We start from the raw sequence: 20,006 nt of genomic DNA on the forward strand, positions 1-20,006 counted from the left end.
TAAGCGACAATGCGAAAAGCGAAAGTGCGCCATACGAAGAGCGACAATTCGCCATGCGATGAGCTAAAGTGCGCCATGCGACCAAAAGTACCCCGCCAACGCGACAAAATACTCCGCGACAGGGCGACAGAATCTTTATGTCTCACTTTCGCGTAATTTTGTTGCATGGCGCTTTTATTTTATCGCGTGACGCGCTGTCGAACTTCGCTTGGCGGGTACGCCAACGCGACAGTGCGACATGGCCGAAATCTTGTTTGTTTGATTAAATAGACCTTTCCCTTTTCTTACGCCAAACAACATACAAACAAAAGCTGGTACGATGGCGATTTCGGTACTTATCTAAAAAAATTGACACAGCTACCAAATAAGATATCTTAACATTTATTTTTTAAATGATGAACAAAATAATTCATTAATTTGTTACAACAAATTACCACACATGATGGTTTTTGATTTTGTCACTTCCGGGTGTTCCGAGAGTCACACTGCTGAGTGTAAGAAATAATGAGTTATATAAAGTTTTCAACTAACGATAATAAACTCACCAAAATAACAATTAACTTTAATAAATACAGTTAAAGTGAGTCACCCGTGAATCTGACAGTTTTCCTTAGCGGGTGCGATAGGTTTCGAAGCTGCGTGGTTTCGTTAGTGATTGGTTGATACCCAGTCATGTGATATACCCTACCACAGACTTCATCAATAGCCCGGACATGTGCGTACAATGTGTATATCCGCCATAGTAAGGATGTCCGTTTGGAGTTACCCCTCTGTGTACACCAGAAACAGTCTACGCCCCGTCCGTATAAAGTCAGGTACCGTACATACCCTACAACGTAAGCCTTAATCTCTATACCCGCAAAGGTATACATCCTGTGTGACACCTCCTCTGGACGTTCTGCCAGATTCTCATACAAAAGTATCTTAAACCTTTCTGGATATTTTTGTTTTAATTCCATGGACAATGGAATATCTGTGGATATTTTGGCACAAAGGTCGATGGCTTCTTGTTGAATCTTTTCCCATGTCAAAAGTTTAACGCGGACTCTCGAATGAATTATTGCACGTGGATCCCTTATAAGATGAATCACTCGTAACCTTGGTAACCACTTAAGGAGAATGTCAACTGTCTTCAAGTTGAGACGGATCGTTTTTATAGTTCTAAGTTCCTTGTGATCACAGTAGGATTGTATGTAACCAAGGCAATACTTCACGGAACTGACGTCACCTCCGTACCGCCGCAGACAATTATGATATGGAAGTGTCGATGCGCTGTAAAATCTGAGGTAGTCTGACGTCAGAGAACCAAGGTCAAGGTCGGAGAAGTTGCACGTAAACCAATTATAGAGCAGCTCAGCGTGGAGTTGAGTTATCTCTTCCGGTGACGTATATTTTCTGTGGGGAAAAAGAGATAGTCCACAATGACGTATAAAATGTGTATACCCCATGCAGTTCTAACATCAGTGGTAATGATACTATTAACGATGACGTATATACTTTTGGTGCATCGTCGGTACCACGGTCGATTGACTACACTACGCTTATCATCGGATTGATTGTACTTAGTCGTGCGTATCCGACGATGCTCTTGACGTTACTTTACCGAAAGAACTGCAAAATAAACCAACGTCAGAATAAATGTTATTCAAGGGTTAACAGACTAATCATTCTCGAACAGCTTAACATTTTAGCGTCAATTTACAAACATTTATGCAGATTTTATTTTTACACACACGGTAATGGTAGAAAGCTCACGTGAAGCGTTGAGATCAGATACGGCGCTTAAGAGACCGACGTTTAGGTTTCATAATCATATAGATGCCGTTTACTTGTGATTTATATATATCCGATATAGTTTGCACTCATAACATTGAAAACTTCCCCCTCAGTAACGTTCGTGCAAAATTCTAACATCCTATCACTATTTAAGAATTTTGTTTTTCAAAATTGACTTCTGTCATACAGCATTTATGTTTGATCCAAAAGTCGAACCCTACTGCCCTACCAGCATCATCATTGACCACTATTACATTGCGAGCACTGTAACCCTTGCTAATATATCACACATGGGAATCTGTGCTAAGTCCCAAACTTCACCTGACGGAACTGTTATAGAATGTTATGGACTGGTTGCTGTAGGCGAGTTCCGTAGCTGACCGGAGGGGCTCGAACACGTAGAAACTAGACTGATGATGTTGCAGAATGTCCCCCACTAAACTGGAGCCACTGCGCATGTACGCCACCACCAGCACCATGGACCGATTCCGTGTAGGGTACAGGAAATCATACAGGGATGCTGAAAAATAACATAGGATCATAAACTCCACCTCTTTCAATTATTTTTCGAATATGCAATGGGTTATTACTCGTCCGAACCCCATAATCGCAAATCTGGTTATGTCTAGTCCACAAAGAGTCATCGAAGGTCATACGGCATCCTGGATTACAATATAAAATGGTTACACTATTTCAAAGTACTGTCTACAATACAAAATACAATGCTGAAAGCCTGTTGGTGAGGACAATCGTTTGGGTACCTCCAAAAACAACTACAGTGGAACTTCGTTAACTCGAACTCGGAAAACTCGATTACTCCGCTTAATTCGAAGTACTTTGTTAGTCCCAGCCAAATTCTCTCGTTATATCAGTTAAAAACATCGGAACATTCGAATTCGGAAAACTCGGAAAAGTGAATTCCCAACTCTAAAAATCCTACTTGATCGAATAACTCGAAGTATCGTTTTTAAGTACATAATGTGTATTCTGATATCCAATGCTCACTCCGTTGCAAAAAGAAGTTTTTTATAGCTATCATATGGAAAGTGAACGAAACTCCTGGATGGAGGATGATACTGTACGTATGTATCTCAAAAACCTCATAGAAAAATAATTCGGTCGGTATCGTGGAAATTGTGTATCAAAAGAATAGTCAATGAATGAACATTCCACGATGCTAACAAAGGTGATTCGGTCAATAAAGAAACATTCAATATTGGACACCACCACCAAAATTAATTAGTCTTTTTTTCATGATGTTTTTTTCTTGAATTTTGTACAAATCTAAATAGAAAAATAATTGACAATCTCCCTCCTTCAGAAGAACTGGTGACGTCATCTCGCCCACTCATCTCGATACTGTTAAAGTGTAATCTATTTTAATCTAGGAGAGTTTATGTGGTACACGACCATTTAACGCCGTCGACTATCCAATTAGCTGTCAACATGCAAGGAAAGTGAACTATATGTGTTTAAGCTAGAATTTCAATGCCCTCAATAATGGTATATCAGGACGGATCCGCCAAATATATACACTGTTGTCCAAATATAGGCTGCCCGGAATAGTTTAGTGAATAATATTTGTATTACTTTACTCTACACTTTCATCTACATGTATATGCTATTTACATTGTGTCGTTCAACGATATTTACTCATGCACACGCGACGTTTGTCAATACTTACTTAAGGAATAGTAGAGCAGCCCCGCGCCCAGCACCACCCACAGAGCGATGGCCCGGGGGGTCAGGAATGAGGGGTGTCGGGCCCAGAACCTTCTACAATGTGGCTGCATCCCTCTGGAGAACGCCTCTCCCTATGTTCCACACAAGAAGACTGCATAATTTGTTGACCAGCAGAAATCACGATGAGCCATTCCTCGCCTTCCTCGTATAATCATTATTATCGATTATGGTAACGCGCCCACATGTTATGGTGTGTATCCTCGTGTGTATTGTGGTCTAGGGTAAAAGTTAAAAGAATGTGTATACCGAACGGCAGTTCCTCGATAAATGCTGCGAGGTCAGGTGTACGGAAAGGAACACCCTTTTGTAAAACGTTCGCAGTATTTTTATAAGTCTGCTGGGATATATTAAGCCCTTATCAAAACAATCTTAGCAAATGTAATAGAGTCAGTTTAAAACCCGAACTCAATTATGTTTCGGGATGTCGTTCCGAATTCAACCTGGGTCTAATTTATGCTTGCTCTCCGTAAATCGAACTGGATAAGACGAATTATAGATTGGGATCAGATTTCGGGTACTTTTCGCTAACCATACCGGGAACAAATAGCTAGACTCCAACACAGAACAGCTATCGGGGCGTTAGCTCACCTGGTCCGAAGGACCGATGAACTTGAGTCATGGCGGCATCCGTCGTCCGTCAACTTTTCCTTTAAATCGCTACTTGTCATAATGTACTGAACGGATTTGGACCAAATATGGTTAGAAGCTTCCTTTTGGGAAGGGGAGCACATTTTTCATAAATGGTGACTCTTGACCATTTTGGGCCAGATGGAAGTAAAACCTTTAAATCATTATTTGTCATAACGGACAAAATGCATTTGGTCCATATTAGGTTTGAAGCATCCTTGGGCGAAGTGGAATCAATTTTGTAGAGTCTGACCCCCATGGTGCTGAAGGGAGGGACCAATAGGGCAAATTCTTCTTCTTTAAAATTAAAAGGATTATATCTTTATTTGTTCTGAAGCACCTCTAAACTGCGCCTGCAAGGTGGGGCCCCAATAGGGTAAATACTTTATAGCAAATTCTTTAAATCCTTCTTCCTGTGAAGGTGAAGATAGCAAAATCTTTGAAATCCTTCTTCCTCTGTAGAAATGAAGTGTTTTGCCATACTCATTGCAATATCCAGGTGAGCATCAGAATATGAAATTTTCTTGTCATTAGTAATTCCGACAAGAAACCATTTGAGATAGGGTCGTTCTCGTTGATCCGGAAACATCGCTGATGTCATTTTAAATTCTTCTTAAGAATGGAAGGAATCGATCTATATTTGGTCTGAAGCAGCCTTAGGTGAATATAACAAGTGCAATCAATGATTGCGAAAGCTCACCGGCGGCAGCAATCACACTTTGTATTCATTTTTCATGTATGTATAAGCATGTCATTTTGAAATTGTATGTCACATAATATCGCTCCTAGACCTCTAATGGATGTATAAACCAAATAAGAAGGGTGTGGACTTACAAGCTTTTCAAATCTAATCCCCAAAATCTTTAAAGTGAGTTTTTGTGTCAAAAAAAGTAAGTCCACTAAATTGGAAAATGCCAAAATGCCAATTTTTTCTGCATGATTTGCCACAGCATCACTCCTGGATCTCTAATTAATGTATAAACCAAATTAGAAGGGTGATAGGTGTATACCCCCAAAACTTTAAAGTGAGTTTTGGTGCAAAAAAAGTTAAGTCCAAAAAATGGTAAAATGCGAAAAAATCACAATTTGTTTCTGCATAATTTTGCCATAACATCATTCCTAGACCTCTAATGAATGTATAAACCAAATTAGAATGGCATGAGGTGTATACTTTTGGACTCACAAACTTTCCAAAAAATGACCCCAAAAACTTTAGTGGGTTTTGGTGCCAAAAAAGTTCAGTCCACAAAATGGTAAAATGCGAAAAAATAACATTTTTTTCTGCATGATTTTGCCATAACATCATTCCTAGACCTCTAATGAATGTATAAACGAAATTAGAAGGGCATGAGGTGTATACTTTTGGACTTGCAATCTTTCAGAAAACTTACTCCAATAACTTTAAAGTGGGTTTTGGTGCCAAAAAAGTTAAGTCCACAAAATGGTAAAATGCGAAAAAATCACATTTTTTTCTGCATACTTTTGCCATAACATCACTCCTAGACCTCTAATGAATGTATAAACCAACTTAGAAGGGCATGAGGTGTATACATTTGGACTTACAAGCTTTCCAAAAACTTTAGTTTTGGGGTGGGACGCCGACGCCGACGCGGACGCCGGGGTGACAGCATTAGCTCTCGGTTACTCGTAACTGGCGAGCTAAAAATGGTGTTATCTCCTTCGAGATGTCGACGGGATATTTGGACCTGTCCGTACGTGTATGTTTCGTAAGAAAGCGATGTTGCCTCTACGGATTTCATTTCCAATCCGATTGACCCATCGGGTCAGATGACTTTATAAATAGAATTAGGGTATTCCTATACTACCCACCTAATTTCTTAGTGAATGCCGCAAAATCTGCAGCACCTGGGTCATAATCCCCACCTCCCTGTAATACGATACCATTAATAGTAATTCGGCGTCCTTGCTCTCGGTATCATTTTACAGTTAAATTCCTTTTTAGTTCCCGACGCTATGGTATCAGTCACAGGGACGTCCAGACAAAAAGCTTGCGATATGTTGTTTCCTTTTCAATACCGAGAATAGCACTTGTTTACCAGTGAACCGACATAAACAAGTATGATTATATAAGCCACACATGGCATTAATTCTGTAATTATTTATTCAAAATTAGACGTTCATTTATTTTAACGCATTTGCAATTAGCCCAGTATCATCATCACCTTGGGACTTGTGGTTATTAAAGTCATTTCAAGATTTTAAATTTGATCCCTTTACCCTTGAAATTGAGTCAAGGTCATTCAACTAAACAGACTTGCCACCGTAACATTGCTATTGGACAAATATCATGACCATTTGACCAGTGGTTGCTGTTTTATTTATCAGAAGGAAGGCATTTCAATACTTTGACACGTTTGAACTCTGTAACCTTGAATGTTTGTCAATTATATAAACATAACACAATACCATGCTTTATTCAGCAGTTTTATTAGAAATACACAGTACTTCAATGGAGATTTCTACATCAATGATCATTGATAAACCATGCTTTAAAACATTCAGGTATCACCATTATTATGGTAAAAAGTACACATTACAAATAAATATCACAGGTATCGAAGTCTTCACACAGAACAGAGAACCTTCCACACTGTACAGGAAAATCTGTGTCACACGGGTCAAAAATCACTGAGGGGGTGTCGGAGGTAAAAGATTTAATTCATAAACCAGCAGGCCACTATGGGGGGATGTGTTTCCCATCATAGTCAGAAATTTATAGTCACACAGTCATAGCTCAGACCACTACAGAGTGTTTCCCATCATAGGATCAGACATTCATAGTCACACAGTCATAGCTCAGACCACTAGTGGGATGTGTTTACCATTATAAGATCAGACATTCATAGTCACACAGTCATAGCTCGGACCCCTAGTGGGATGTGTTTCCCATCATAAGATCAGACATTTATAGTCACACAGTCATAGCTCAGACCACTAGTGGGATGTGTTTCCCATCATAGGATCAGACATTGATAGTCACACAGTCATAGCTCAGACCACTAGTGGGATGTGTTTCCCATCATAGGATCAGACATTGATAGTCACACAGTCATAGCTCAGACCACTAGTGGGATGTGTTTCCCATCATAGGATCAGACATTGATAGTCACACAGTCATAGCTCAGACCACTAGTGGGATACGTTTCCCATCATAGGATCAGACATTGATAGTCACACAGTCATAGCTCAGACCACTAGTGCCGTCTTTTTAAAAGTTGCAATTATTGAATTTCATCAATTGAACATACTTAGTTAAACCTTTCATGATTGGTGTTTTATAATAACAGTTAAATGCATAGATACAGCAGATGTTATAAGGATTTAAACCTAACATTTCAACACTTTCTTTCACACAAATTAATAGAAAATAACATGATAATCATGACTGGCCTGTGTACGAGGTAAAGACCATAGTCAAAATCCAAGATATCTTTTGAGCATGTGTGACCTGTCTTTGTCATGGCAATAAATGTAAATCTCTATAAACATTAATCCTGACAACTGTCCAGAACTATTGAGCACACTTGGCTCCTGAAGGTGCAGTGTTTGGTTCACAACCTTCTCAGATGGTTGATGCCTCGGTAAGCTGGGACCTGTTCAGCACAGTATCTGTGCTCACCGTATGTAGCAGACATGCTACTGGTGTCCGCCCACTCTTGCACTCTAGGGTAAGTGCTCTCCAGAACATCACAAGGATCTATACATGACAAACCCAATGATAGTGTACCATAGGTACATACTGACCAATTAGGTATTGTTCTATAATCCAGTCCTCATAGTTTGGGCGTCTCCACACAATGGGACGGGTTTGATTTATCAAACTTGATGTTAGACTTGGCAGCAGTCTTGAGTAATCCTTGTTGAAGAGTCTGGTGTTGTAACAATTATCATAGGCAGTCTAATTTGCCTTAACATCATTCCGTTTCCTGGTAACGAGCAAACATGGTCTTTTTCACAGCATCCTTGTATGTGTCAGAAGCATTAGCTCCGTAAGTTGATCCTCTCATGCCCAAACCAGCTGTTTGCATGCGTCGCTTAGCCTTAAAGAGAAAAGTGGTTTAATATCAATTAAAGGTCAAGGAAATGAAACTTACATTTTACCAGTGTAAATTAGTTGATACAAAAGTGATTGTTTCTTTTCAGCTGAAGCATTCACATCATAGCCAAAGTTTGATGTCTTTGGTGGTTTTACCTTCTTCAGAGCCAAAATACACCAAGATTAAATGAACTTTTACATATTTTATTCATATCAGATTTCATGGACATAGTCACTGTTTTATATCGTGTTCAAAAAGCCTATCACAGTGTCGAGTGATGGTGACGTATCACAGACCTAAATCCTATATAATTAGAGATACATACCTCTATAGGATTGACTATGCCCTGCCCTTTCTTGCCGAGACCCTGACCAGATGACCATCCCATCTTCTGAAGAAGCTTGTTGCCAATATTATCCTGGCCAATGCCTGTCTTGGTTGGCTGTTCTGGTCTGTAAAATTAGATGTCATAGATATTCCTTTGATAGTAATTTAATTGTGTAATAGAAACGAAAAGTTAACATTCAAAGAAAACTTCCATGTGGGAGCAGAATTTTTATTTTAATAATTTTTTTGTTAATGGGTTGACTGATGCTTACATGATGGGTATATCTGGACGTTTCATCTTGGGTTCAGGAGGGGGAGGTATTCCGTACTTCTGACGTCTCTCCTTCGCTCTATCTCGATACTACAATTAAACCAAATAATAACACTGAAGACCAAGCTCTCACAGTTGGAAATCTTTGCAAACTATAAATGAACATCACTTAGTTTTCAATATCTTGTCAATATATTCAACATGTAGCTTGATAGTACTCTCCAATGTCAAGTAGTTTCACCAATGTCAAGTAGTTTTAATATTATTGAGAAATTCAGGTTTGATTGTCAAGATCAGTTACAGGCTACATTTTTAATAACTCAATGAATTTAAGATATTAAACACAATTCTGAATGACTCACTGCCTCTGTACAAATTATATCTGGAATGGAATCAAAAGACCCAGATAATCACCTGTAGCTTTTCTTGTTCTGTAGTAGAAGCATTCTGATTTCTTGTTTTATGTAAAGCCTCCAGATTTTGCTGGAATTAGAAAAACAGAAATTTTAAGGAATACATTCTATTATCAAAATAACAATCCTGTAATTGATAAATATGAAAACAATATTTATTACATCAAAACTCTTAAGAATAAGCTTTCCAAGTTATCTATGCAAAATCATCAAATTTGCAAGTCTTTGTTTTCAAAAAACACAAAATGGAAATGCATACCTTGTGTAAGTCAGACATCTGTTGATGTTTGATGAGAATCTCTCGGGTCTGAAACTGTCGTTTACACAGAAGACAAGCTAGCTTAGACCAGTCAGTCAGCTTACTCTCATCAACTGGGCCAGTCCCTCCTGTTGCTGTGGGATCCTCCTCATCAGAGTCACTGTCTCCACCATAGGATGCCACAAGTATGGCACCAGCTGCAGGGCCAACACTTGCTTTGTCAGCAGGTGGTGGAGGCATCATCTTCTTGTCTTCAAGACTGCCCTTTGCCTATAATGTTAATAAGTGATGTCAAACAGACTACAAACTTAACAGAAATAATGTGGTGCTATAAGATTTTCCAAACAATAAAGAACTGAACAGTGTTGCAGTAAAACTTCTCTAAGGCAAACAGACTCAATATGAATTGATGCTTTTTACGAAGTACAAGTTAAAATCCTTGAATTTGACTCCAACTTTATTCACTTTAAAATCCTATGATGAATTTCAACACTGGTATTACAAAGTATTTTGTCTGGTCATGTGTAATTTATTAACCAAGTTTTACTATTGGTTTATCACTAATAATTAGCTGATTTGTTTACAATTTATGTTACTTCTGTGAAATACAAACATGTAACTAGTGTAGTATTTGAAATATTTGCTGTGAGCCACTAAAATTGTTTACTTACACTTTTCTCCAAAATGGCAAATCCTGCATCTGCTGTAGCAGATTCCTTTTCAAATCTAGAGTTCCCCATTGCTGTCTTTGAACTAAAGCCCTTGATTGCCTCTTTCTGGGCATTCAATGTCTTTGCCCATTTTTCCATATCCTGAAAGGAGAAAATGATTCATATCCTAATCTTAAAATTATCAAGAACGTGGACAGTTTTTCTAGAACACAAAGCTTGCTGATATAAGATTTGGATGCAGTTTACAATGTGCTCACAAAACCCAAAATTTTAGAAGGTATATGAAGACAAATGTGCCATCAGCCCAATCATACCTTAGCAATCCTCTTCGCTATCTTGACTTTCTCCTTCTTCTCCTTGTCTTTCTTGCCTCCCTTCTCCGTACCTTCCTCCCTTGATGTGCTGTCATCCCCTGTAGGGGCTGGGAGGTAGGTGGATTTTTCTGCATCCCAGTACAGGAACTGTGCAGTCTGGGAGTTGTAGAAGTACTGTAACACAAACAACACCAATACATTCTTAAGAATTCAGTACAACACAATATAAATTTTACTTGCATGGATAATAAATCCCAGGATTCAATTAATAGGAGTTACTGCTCTAACTAATGAAAATTTCCTTGTGATAATTCCTAAAGTTCAAAACTTAGCCTACCTGAGAATTTGCATCATAGTAGAGGCCAGTGACAGAATCATAGTAGTAGCCTGAGGACTCGTCATATGTATATGTTGACACATCAGGGGCCGGGTACACTGAGAACTCCGACTGGACTTGAGGTGCAGGTGGTGTTTGGACAACTGGAGCTGTTGGCTGGGCCTGTCCAGGTTTTGGCTGCTTCTTCCACTCCTCAGCCCGACAAGCTAATCGTTCCTCTGCAGTCATATCTGCTAGTTTTTGCTGCTCACGTACCTATTGTGTGTGGAAACAAAATCATCACGTTTTTTTTCTTTTGGTCTCCATGTCATAAAATTTACACACAACATGCTGTATCTACAAACTTTTTTTTTTTTTTTTTTTTTTTTACAATTTCTTATATTTGACGAGACAATAGATTTAATACTCATTAATATGTAATCCCATATTCAGAATGAACAGAACACATGCTCATGACCTACCTGTTTCTGGTATTGCTTGACAGCATTGCGTTGCTGGATGGCAGCCTGAGCTACAGCTGCTGCAGCATTAGTGGTGTCTGCTGCACAACAGAGAATCAATGAGAAACATTCGTTACGATATCACATATCCTGACGACATCCCGGTGTACGTATCATTCTATTGAGACATCCACTTTATTATATTTTATATTGATACCTTAAGAATGTGATGTTGTTTACACAAATTTGTTTTTTTAAATATTTGCATGGGTAATTACCATACATCATTAAACCCGTAGTAAGAGACTTACTCTGTGTAGGGTTAGTACTAGTGGAAGCTGTGGTGGAAGCAGACTGCTCCTGTGAGTAGCCTTGACCATAGTACTGTGAATAGTCATAGCCCTCTCCATAGTACTGAGCATATGTGGCTGCATCATATTCTGTACCCTGAAAGTACTGTCCATCATAGAAACCGGGCGGATTTGTTCCTGTAGCTCCAGCGGCTGGCTGTCCCCCTGATGATTGTTGAGTGTAGTCCCAACTCGTCTATTACACAACACACACAAATTACCAACTTAATTATTTAGCTATCAGTATATAATATCCCAACTCATCTATTACACAATACACACAAATTACCAACTTAATTATTTAGCTATAAGTATATAATAAACAATGTACAAGGTGCTGAAGTCATGACATGAAAATAAATATTACTACCGCATTCTTTCTACTTCAGCCAAACAAAAACACCATTATATCATTGTTTTATATATGTCCAATTAATGTACCAATTCCAGTAGAAATGTTTTGAAAATAATTATACATAAATATGTAGTTATTAATGGATGCAATAAATACTACACATACCTGATCTGCTGGATAGCTTGCCTTTAATGTTGCCATTCTGAAGCATGAAATAGAATACATTAACATCTAACTCATTTTTCTTTAATTACAATATTATTTCCTGGGCATGAAAGACATTTTTTTTAAAATCCATTAACCATAAGAAATGAAGACAAGTTACTTACACAGTAGAAAATGTGTTCTTAGCAAAGCTAACTAATATCTGTTTGCCATCCACTTCAAATGGAGGATGGAGTTGTGTGAGGGTGTCGAGGAGTTGCTGAGATTCCATGACCGAAGCCAGCTCTAAGAAACCATAGCCCCTTGATGTGTTTGTCAGTTCATCTCGCAGCACCTGACAGTTCTTCATGACCGATGACGTGACCTGGCCCAGAGCCTGGATAAGGTTGTCCTCTGTTGTCAAAGCATCAAGTCCACGCAGAACCAGAGCTGTAACAATATTGCAGTGTATTTTAAGATCTAGACCAGTTTTGTCCAAGTGTGAAAGCCTTTGAAAAGCATTATCATCCTAATATGCTTCAAAACAACAAAACATTTTTTGTTGTATGCCTAACATATGTCCTGGGAGACTATAGATACTAAAATATTCAAATAATCATTTTTCTCTGTCAATTCCACAACATATTTATTTTGCTTTATTATTTAAGTAAAAGCTTTATCACAGCTACATAGATATAACTTACTATTGCAAGGGTTTGTTCCAACCTGGTCAAAACCATCTCCTTCTTGTTTTCGGTCTGACTCTGAAAAACACAAACACATCTACTGAAACACTAAACTCTAATCTGATGAATACCCAAGACCAGGTGACTGCCTACAGTACACTGTGGAAGATCCAGGTTTATACAGAAATTCTATCTTTTTACGAATTCAGATAATTCTTCTCTGGATCCACCACTGGATGCCATCCAAACGCCCACATCACCAAGATGTGATAAAAAAGAATGTCTCATGCCAAGATATATAAGGCAGCACATAAGAATTAAGTTGATGAGATTATTCTAACATAATAAAATAAAGGTCATGCTTCTTAAGGTTTGTGCAAAAACATGTAAATTCTGTCATATTTCAGTGAATGGTGTGTTCCATGAAAAATATATTGTCAGTCACTGTCCGATAGTCCAATAAATCCTATCACATCTCAGATTAACCACACCGCTAGATGAATAACAATATACGAAAGCTAAAAAAGTTTTGATAGCTTACTCCTAGTATTTTCACACATCCAGTAATGACAAACGATATTTACTTTTTTCAGGGGTAGGTAAGTGTTAAGGGTGGGAAATGAATGAATGGTGAGTGTTAATGGTAAAGAATTAGTACATCTTCTAACTAACGCCAGTTTTAATTTCTTTACTCTGGCTATAATAATCAAGGATGACGAAGAACAACAGAGTTGTCTCCTGTCTTTACACTATTCAACAAATCACTCGGAACAAGCATTGTGTCAATGTTTTTAAATGAGTCAATGGGTCCACAAGTCGCTTCAAGTGTTCTATCTACAAATCTTTTACGAGGTGTCATCCGTTGATTGTAGATCGCATACTGTACCTTCACGTGAAAGATTGCACTTGAAACAGTGGTCCCTTCTCTTGAAATTATGGACGCCGCACTATAAAGTTAGAGATGTATGCAAATAATGACACAAATTTCTATATCTTTTTTGCCTTCATTTTGTATCCAACCCTAATGCAGTACCCATTAAAAAGTGGATACATACTTAATTGTTTTTAGTGTCAACAGAACATCGAGTGTTGTGCCCTTTTTAAAATGCAATTTTATAGTCTTCTGTATTTGTAAGCTACAATACTATCCACGAGTATCACAAATTTGTAATTCAAGTTCAGTGCTGTAACATTTCTATATCAATTCTTGCTTCCATTTCTTTTGGTTTTGTGTCCCCTATTTTTCAGACAATTTCAGCTGTAAATTATTCTATATTTTTGCATTCAAACTTTGATTCCCTCATTAAGATCTTGGTTTGGACAATGCATCAAATTAAATGCCTTTAAGGCAAAAATATGAGTGATGTATCAATTTATCAAAGGAGACAATACAAAAATGCCTAAAAGTATAATCTAATATCATCATGCGACATACTGTAACTACTCCCCAACATAACGGATCAGACGCTGTCGACACCACTGGATGTCAGTGCACAACGGAAGCCATTACCTTGCTACATGTCCAGTCGGTCTTGTGTATGGGTCCCTTTTCAGGCCCTGCCTTGGGTGTGCTGTAGTGCATGGTGGCATTGTACTGGTTTTGCAGAGTCAGCTGGCCCTGTAGAGGATGAGGAGCAAAGTTACAAATCTGTGATGACTGTGTCAGATAACCTTTGGTCACTGAACCCATTTCCTGTCAAGTCAAGATATATAATCCCTGTCTTTGAGCAATCATTTCCTGATTTTTAACATATGGCTAAAGCCATGACTACTATCACACACAGCTCATGTCATATCTTAAGTAATCTTAATCCAGCCTCTTCGGCCATGTTCCACAAGGATTTATACATTCCAACTCCTAATTAAAGTAGTTTTAAATTATCATCAAACAGATCAATTTTTGAGAATTCAACGATCAATCATTATACACAGTAATTTTAAAGCTTGCTGTTCATGGAAGGTCAACATTTTTAGGACTTTGTCATCTCTCTCAACAGTCAAAATAAACATTTTCATCATCTTAACATCTACATTTTGAATCAAACCAGTCTGCTCTTTATGATTTTTGTCTTTTGTTTAATAATACTAGCTTCAAAGTGATATTTTCATTGATTTTTTAAAAAGTTCATATTCAAGAAAACCAGTAAAATACAAACATTACCAAACCATAATGGAACCTTAAACTTTAAATAGATTGGAATAAAATGTATCTAATATCTTTTTGATGTAATACAGTATTTAAATAAAATATTACCAATGTAATCGTCTTGTTATAACAATAACTTATAAAAAATATTTCATACCAAATCAAACCAAATATGAGATATGTTACTTTTCATTGCATTTCCAACAAAGAACTAATATCTATTGATACGATACAGTATTTAAATGAAATATTGTCACTAATATTGTCTTGTTGTAGCAATAAGTTATAATAATTATTTCATACAAAATCAAACGACAGATGTGATATGTAACTTTTTGTATATCAAACAAACATCATCCTGTATGGTACCACTGAAGTAATCTGAACTGAACATCAGCTATCGATAGTCAAACTTTTTCATCCCACTGATCCCTAAGTTGATTCTACCACAGAGTAATTGAGATCTCATCAAGAGGGTTCATCAGGATGAAAATGTCTCAATGCTTCTGACTAGACAATACATCTTAACGAGTGCAGAAGCGACTTCCCACTAAGGACAATGATGCACCTCTAGTGGTGATAAAACGGGTTTTGGTCGTTACTTTACGATAAAACTGAAAGCTTCCATAGACCTGATTCTGGTCCATCCAGCGTTGTGCGTCTCCTATACTCTGAAACTCCACAAAAGCAAACCCGCGGGATGCACCTGTACAATAATTTGAACGTTTGGCATTAGATGACAATGTACAGCTAAAATACAAATGGTGGCACAGTTTTGAGGAAACACAATCATCTCATCACTGAAGGTTTTCTGAGCTCCTTCATTCAATAAACATTTTGAACAAATTTAAAAATGAATCTGAAATAAAACATACATATAGATACATTCTTAATTCACACATGAGTTGTTCAATCAATTAGAAAACTGAAATAAAAGACAAGTTTATAAAATAACAATTTTCAGATCATTTTGACTTGCTTCTGCAACCTGACCTACTCACTCTCAAATCTTCAACCACTTTCATTTTCAGTTGTATAATATTTACATGCAGTTGTAAAACCATTGTGACATTTTTTCTTTAAAGTTTTCTCATCATTACTAGTCATATGTAAAATGTATTCACACACAAATTCAATATTCTGACAGTTGCAGTTCAGGTAATTTTTTTTATGTATGGACCATATATAATGGTCATCAGTGGAGTGACTTCTGTAAAAGAAAACATGATCAGCACTTTCAAATTAACTTCACTTTCCTATAATCTCGGCTACCCATTATTTACTCAACCAGTCTTACCTGCAGTCAACCATGACCTATTGTTATCCATTACCAGAGGCATTCCCATTCTCCATCCTCTGGTGTTGTCCATTATTCAGATCAAACTATTTGTTTTTAAGTGTTTTGAGATGCAAGTTGAAGGAAACCCACAACCTTCAGTGATGAAGTGAAAACTGAACCACCTCCTAAACAACTTTGTCCCTATTCAACAATTGTAATTAACAATTTTCAACACCAGTGCTAATTTCGTAGCACAATCCTCACCTGTACTTTTCCTCATGAGCCGCACATCCTTGATGGGAAGCCCAAACAGCATCAATTCTGCTCGAATCTGTAAATTATAATTTTGTACTTTTATTATTCAAATGAACATTTATAAACACAATAATGAAACACTTCAAAGCATGGATATAATAACACATGTATGCATAATTACACCAATACAAATTATATGGAGCAATTTTTTTCTATGGTAATTTTCATGCTTTATAAAACCATGACAAACAAGCCAACCCTGTTTTCAAGGCTGATAAAAATTCTAGAAACTTCACCATCAATGTGTGATCCAAATACTCTGGTGATAGATTGTTACAACACTTCTGGTGATATGACCTTAAGTATGGTAATCATTACACATGTTTTTAGAAATTCAATGTATTATCTGAACAAGTATTATGATACTAAAGGATTAGAGTAGACTTACATCTTTCTCCTCTATGATAATTGGCAGTCCCCTAAGAAGAATTGTGTTAGTAGGTGTGTCTGTCATCCACTTCTCGCCACCTCGATCTTCTCTGTCAGCTCGGTCTCTGTCTCTAGAATCTCTCTTATCATAACCATCTCTTCTATCCATAGACCCTTCCTGAGAACAAGTTTCAAATGTCATTTTGCTATGTAATATGAAATGTCTTCAAAATTAAAACATACTTTCACAATTGTTCATGATTTAATATGTAATTTATCTAGCCATGGATAGGATGACTTGACTAGAGGTGAAATGGTATACTATGGTGTAGTTGAACTGCAAATTTTTTTTTTCAGTTCGGTACACAGAATAGTTACTTCAAACTACAGTACATGCATTGTGGGTGGTCAATTATATACTATTTCATCTTGCACTGGTAATTCCAAGTGTTTGGTTTCAGAGTACTCTAAATTTAACATTAAGAATCATAAGGCAAGAAACTGACGCTTGTCGCAGCTTACACAACATCAGTTAATAAATCAGGTGACAGACTCCCTTTATGTTATAGGATACCATCGCCGAATATGTTCATACGGACATTATAAACACCGAAACACAATCAATGTATACACACATTTGATTAGGAAACAAAGAACTGGCACTTGCCCAACATCAATTTAAAGGGTTCTGATGTTAATGCAGTTTTTAAATTGCCTTGTAGTTATGTAGCAATATCATCTAGCTATCTTATGAAACACAAACGTAACTCCTACTGTAGCAACAAGATTTATGCTCGTTATATATGCTGCTATAATGTTATTCAATACCTGGACCAAACCATGCTGAAGGTGTACAGTTTCACCCCTATTACTGACCAATTTAACTCCAAATGTTACAAGAAAGCCATTTAATTAAAACTAACCAAAACTCCTGATAACACAATATACATTCCTTAGTAAGAATTCAGTTATGTACTACCTTATCATTATCATCAAATCTGTCTTCATGTTCACTGCCACTTCTATGAGAGCTTCTATCTCGGTCTCTATCTCGTCTGTCACGATCCCTCCTCCTATCATAGTCACTATCCCTACTGCGATCTCGATCTCTGTCTCTATCACGATTCCTACTCCTGTCCTTTTCATATTCATGATCATGTCTTCGGTCTCTATGTCGATCCCTGTGTCTTCGGCGAGATCTGAAATATATCAGTTGGAATATGTATATCAATAAACTTAAACTTGATTCTTCAAACATAATATTAACAAATTATCTCATTTGATTCAGTATTCATATATCTAGTAATTTGCAAAACCAGAAAACAATTTTTTAGCTTATAAATCAAATAATCTTTTTTTATGCCAAAAATCATTTTAATTCATGTGACAAACATTTATTTTGACAACACTCCTGGCTTCTTGTCAAATTACCTGTCCCTCTCTCGGTCACGATCTCTTATATGATTAGGTTCAGGTGGCTCTTGTTTTGGCTCTTCATAATTTTCATAAGATGAGCCACATTCTCCTTCCTCATAACCATATTCTTCATCATAGAAATCATCTTTGTAGGCAGCACTGTAGTCATACTGCTGGTGGAAGGATATGTCTCCTCCTGTGTAGTTATAGTTATCCTTGAAATTTTCTTGATAAACCTCCATTGCTTTATCAAATCTGGCTCTGTAACAAAATAATCAGAGATAACATTGATCAAGCAAGCATGTTCATATACTAGCTATAGATTATTCCACGGTCTAAGACATTTGTCCTTCAAACTGTCTAAAGCCTGGTGTTGAGGCGAGAAGAAACTCAGCCTAACCTAATAAGGAGTAGACAACTGGGGTTTTATAGTCATAAGCCACCTTGAAGGTAGATTTGGTCTTATTTTAAGGGTGTTTACTTCTTGACCACCTGTTTATTCAATTACAATTCCACATAATATTGTAACAAGAGGCCCATGGGTCGCAACAGTCACCTGTTTTTTTTTTTAAATATCTAAGTTAATCCCAATAGAAATTAAACAAATGACAGTCAAAAATATGTTTTCCCTATATAAACTATAGTAAAGTTTACCCCTTTTACCCTCATGGGGCAAAAATGAGACTCCAGGGTCAGGAAATTCACAATTGTGGTAAAGCACCTTAAAACACTTCCATCTATGAAGAGTATTTGATTCTATACCTTATTTGGGTATTGAGAAGACATTTTTTGAAATTTTAGTCAAATTGACCCCTTTTGGCCCCATCCCTCACCTCAGCCCCCTTTGGGATGGGGACCATATAACTCACAATTTCATTCAAACTTTTGGCCATGGAAGGTCTCTTGAATAATTTCATTGAAATTGTTTCAGGGGTTTCTGAGAAGTCCAAAATGTAAAATGTTTACAGACACACAACAGACAAAAGGCGATTCAGGCACTCGAGAGCAAGAGGTCACTGATACCAGCCTCATAGAGCACATGGTATTTTCATTACTCTTTCCTATTACATTACTGTGCACAACCTTTAATAATAGGTAGCATTTGCGCACTTTAATAATAGTGGCACTGGGTGCAGATTTGATTTGAATTTGGACTTCTTTTCGGAGGCTATGACGCCAATGCTAGACATTTTTCAGTCAGACAGGTGATTGCACACTTTATTTTTATTAAGATGATATAGGCACCTAATTGACGGCGACATGAATGACTCTCACAATCCGTGTTTACTGTAACATTTGGGAGTTGTGTTCGATAAAAGTTACAAATAATACATTGGGTATTTCCACAGATTTATATGTTACATTCTTGTTAGTTAACATGTTCAGGATTTTTTCATGTAGTAATAAATATATGTGCGTTAAGAGGACCTAAAGAGGTACAGATAATTGCGGGCGGAGTGCCAGAAATTCAGAATCCCTCCTCCCCGCCCAATCCAAAACGGGTTTATTATCAGAAACTATGACTATAATCGAGAATATAGTGCACAGCTATGTTAAAAGGGAGATTTATTATATTTGGTAGCATTATAATCCGATAGTAAGAGGTATTTACAACAACCAAAATGGATTATTCTTAGCATTTTGATTCTTACCTATCCCGATCGCCTTCAAATTTGCAAATGGCGTCCAATGCATTGATTGTTCGTGATG

The 20,006-nt window shown here is 37.3% G+C and overlaps 2 protein-coding genes across 2 annotated transcripts; both read right to left on the reverse strand.

Annotated features, from left to right (window-relative positions):
* Window positions 1–358: 358 nt before the first annotated feature.
* On the reverse strand, window positions 359–3,776 carry LOC117330498 (carbohydrate sulfotransferase 5-like). Its single transcript, XM_033888816.1, has 3 exons — window positions 3,461–3,776; window positions 2,098–2,296; window positions 359–1,395 (listed from the first exon to the last, which is right to left on the reverse strand). Exons 1-3 carry the CDS (start codon window positions 3,567–3,569, stop codon window positions 576–578), a joined length of 1,128 nt encoding a protein of 375 aa, XP_033744707.1. The 5' UTR covers window positions 3,570–3,776; the 3' UTR covers window positions 359–575.
* A 2,799-nt stretch (window positions 3,777–6,575) lies between these two features.
* On the reverse strand, window positions 6,576–19,995 carry LOC117330499 (RNA-binding protein 5-like). Its single transcript, XM_033888818.1, has 21 exons — window positions 19,949–19,995; window positions 18,312–18,557; window positions 17,860–18,079; window positions 16,900–17,058; window positions 16,461–16,527; window positions 15,550–15,623; window positions 14,282–14,389; window positions 13,658–13,718; window positions 12,790–12,849; window positions 12,271–12,535; window positions 12,107–12,143; window positions 11,548–11,782; window positions 11,258–11,337; window positions 10,797–11,051; window positions 10,460–10,633; window positions 10,146–10,286; window positions 9,475–9,744; window positions 9,217–9,285; window positions 8,804–8,892; window positions 8,530–8,656; window positions 6,576–8,207 (listed from the first exon to the last, which is right to left on the reverse strand). The coding sequence occupies exons 2-21, from the start codon at window positions 18,536–18,538 to the stop codon at window positions 8,082–8,084; spliced, it is 2,844 nt and encodes a 947-aa protein (XP_033744709.1). The 5' UTR covers window positions 18,539–18,557; window positions 19,949–19,995; the 3' UTR covers window positions 6,576–8,081.
* Between the last annotated feature and the right edge of the window lie 11 nt (window positions 19,996–20,006).

This window comes from Pecten maximus, chromosome 7 (assembly GCF_902652985.1).
Source record: "Pecten maximus chromosome 7, xPecMax1.1, whole genome shotgun sequence".
In the NCBI taxonomy this organism is placed as follows: Eukaryota; Metazoa; Mollusca; class Bivalvia; order Pectinida; family Pectinidae; genus Pecten; species Pecten maximus.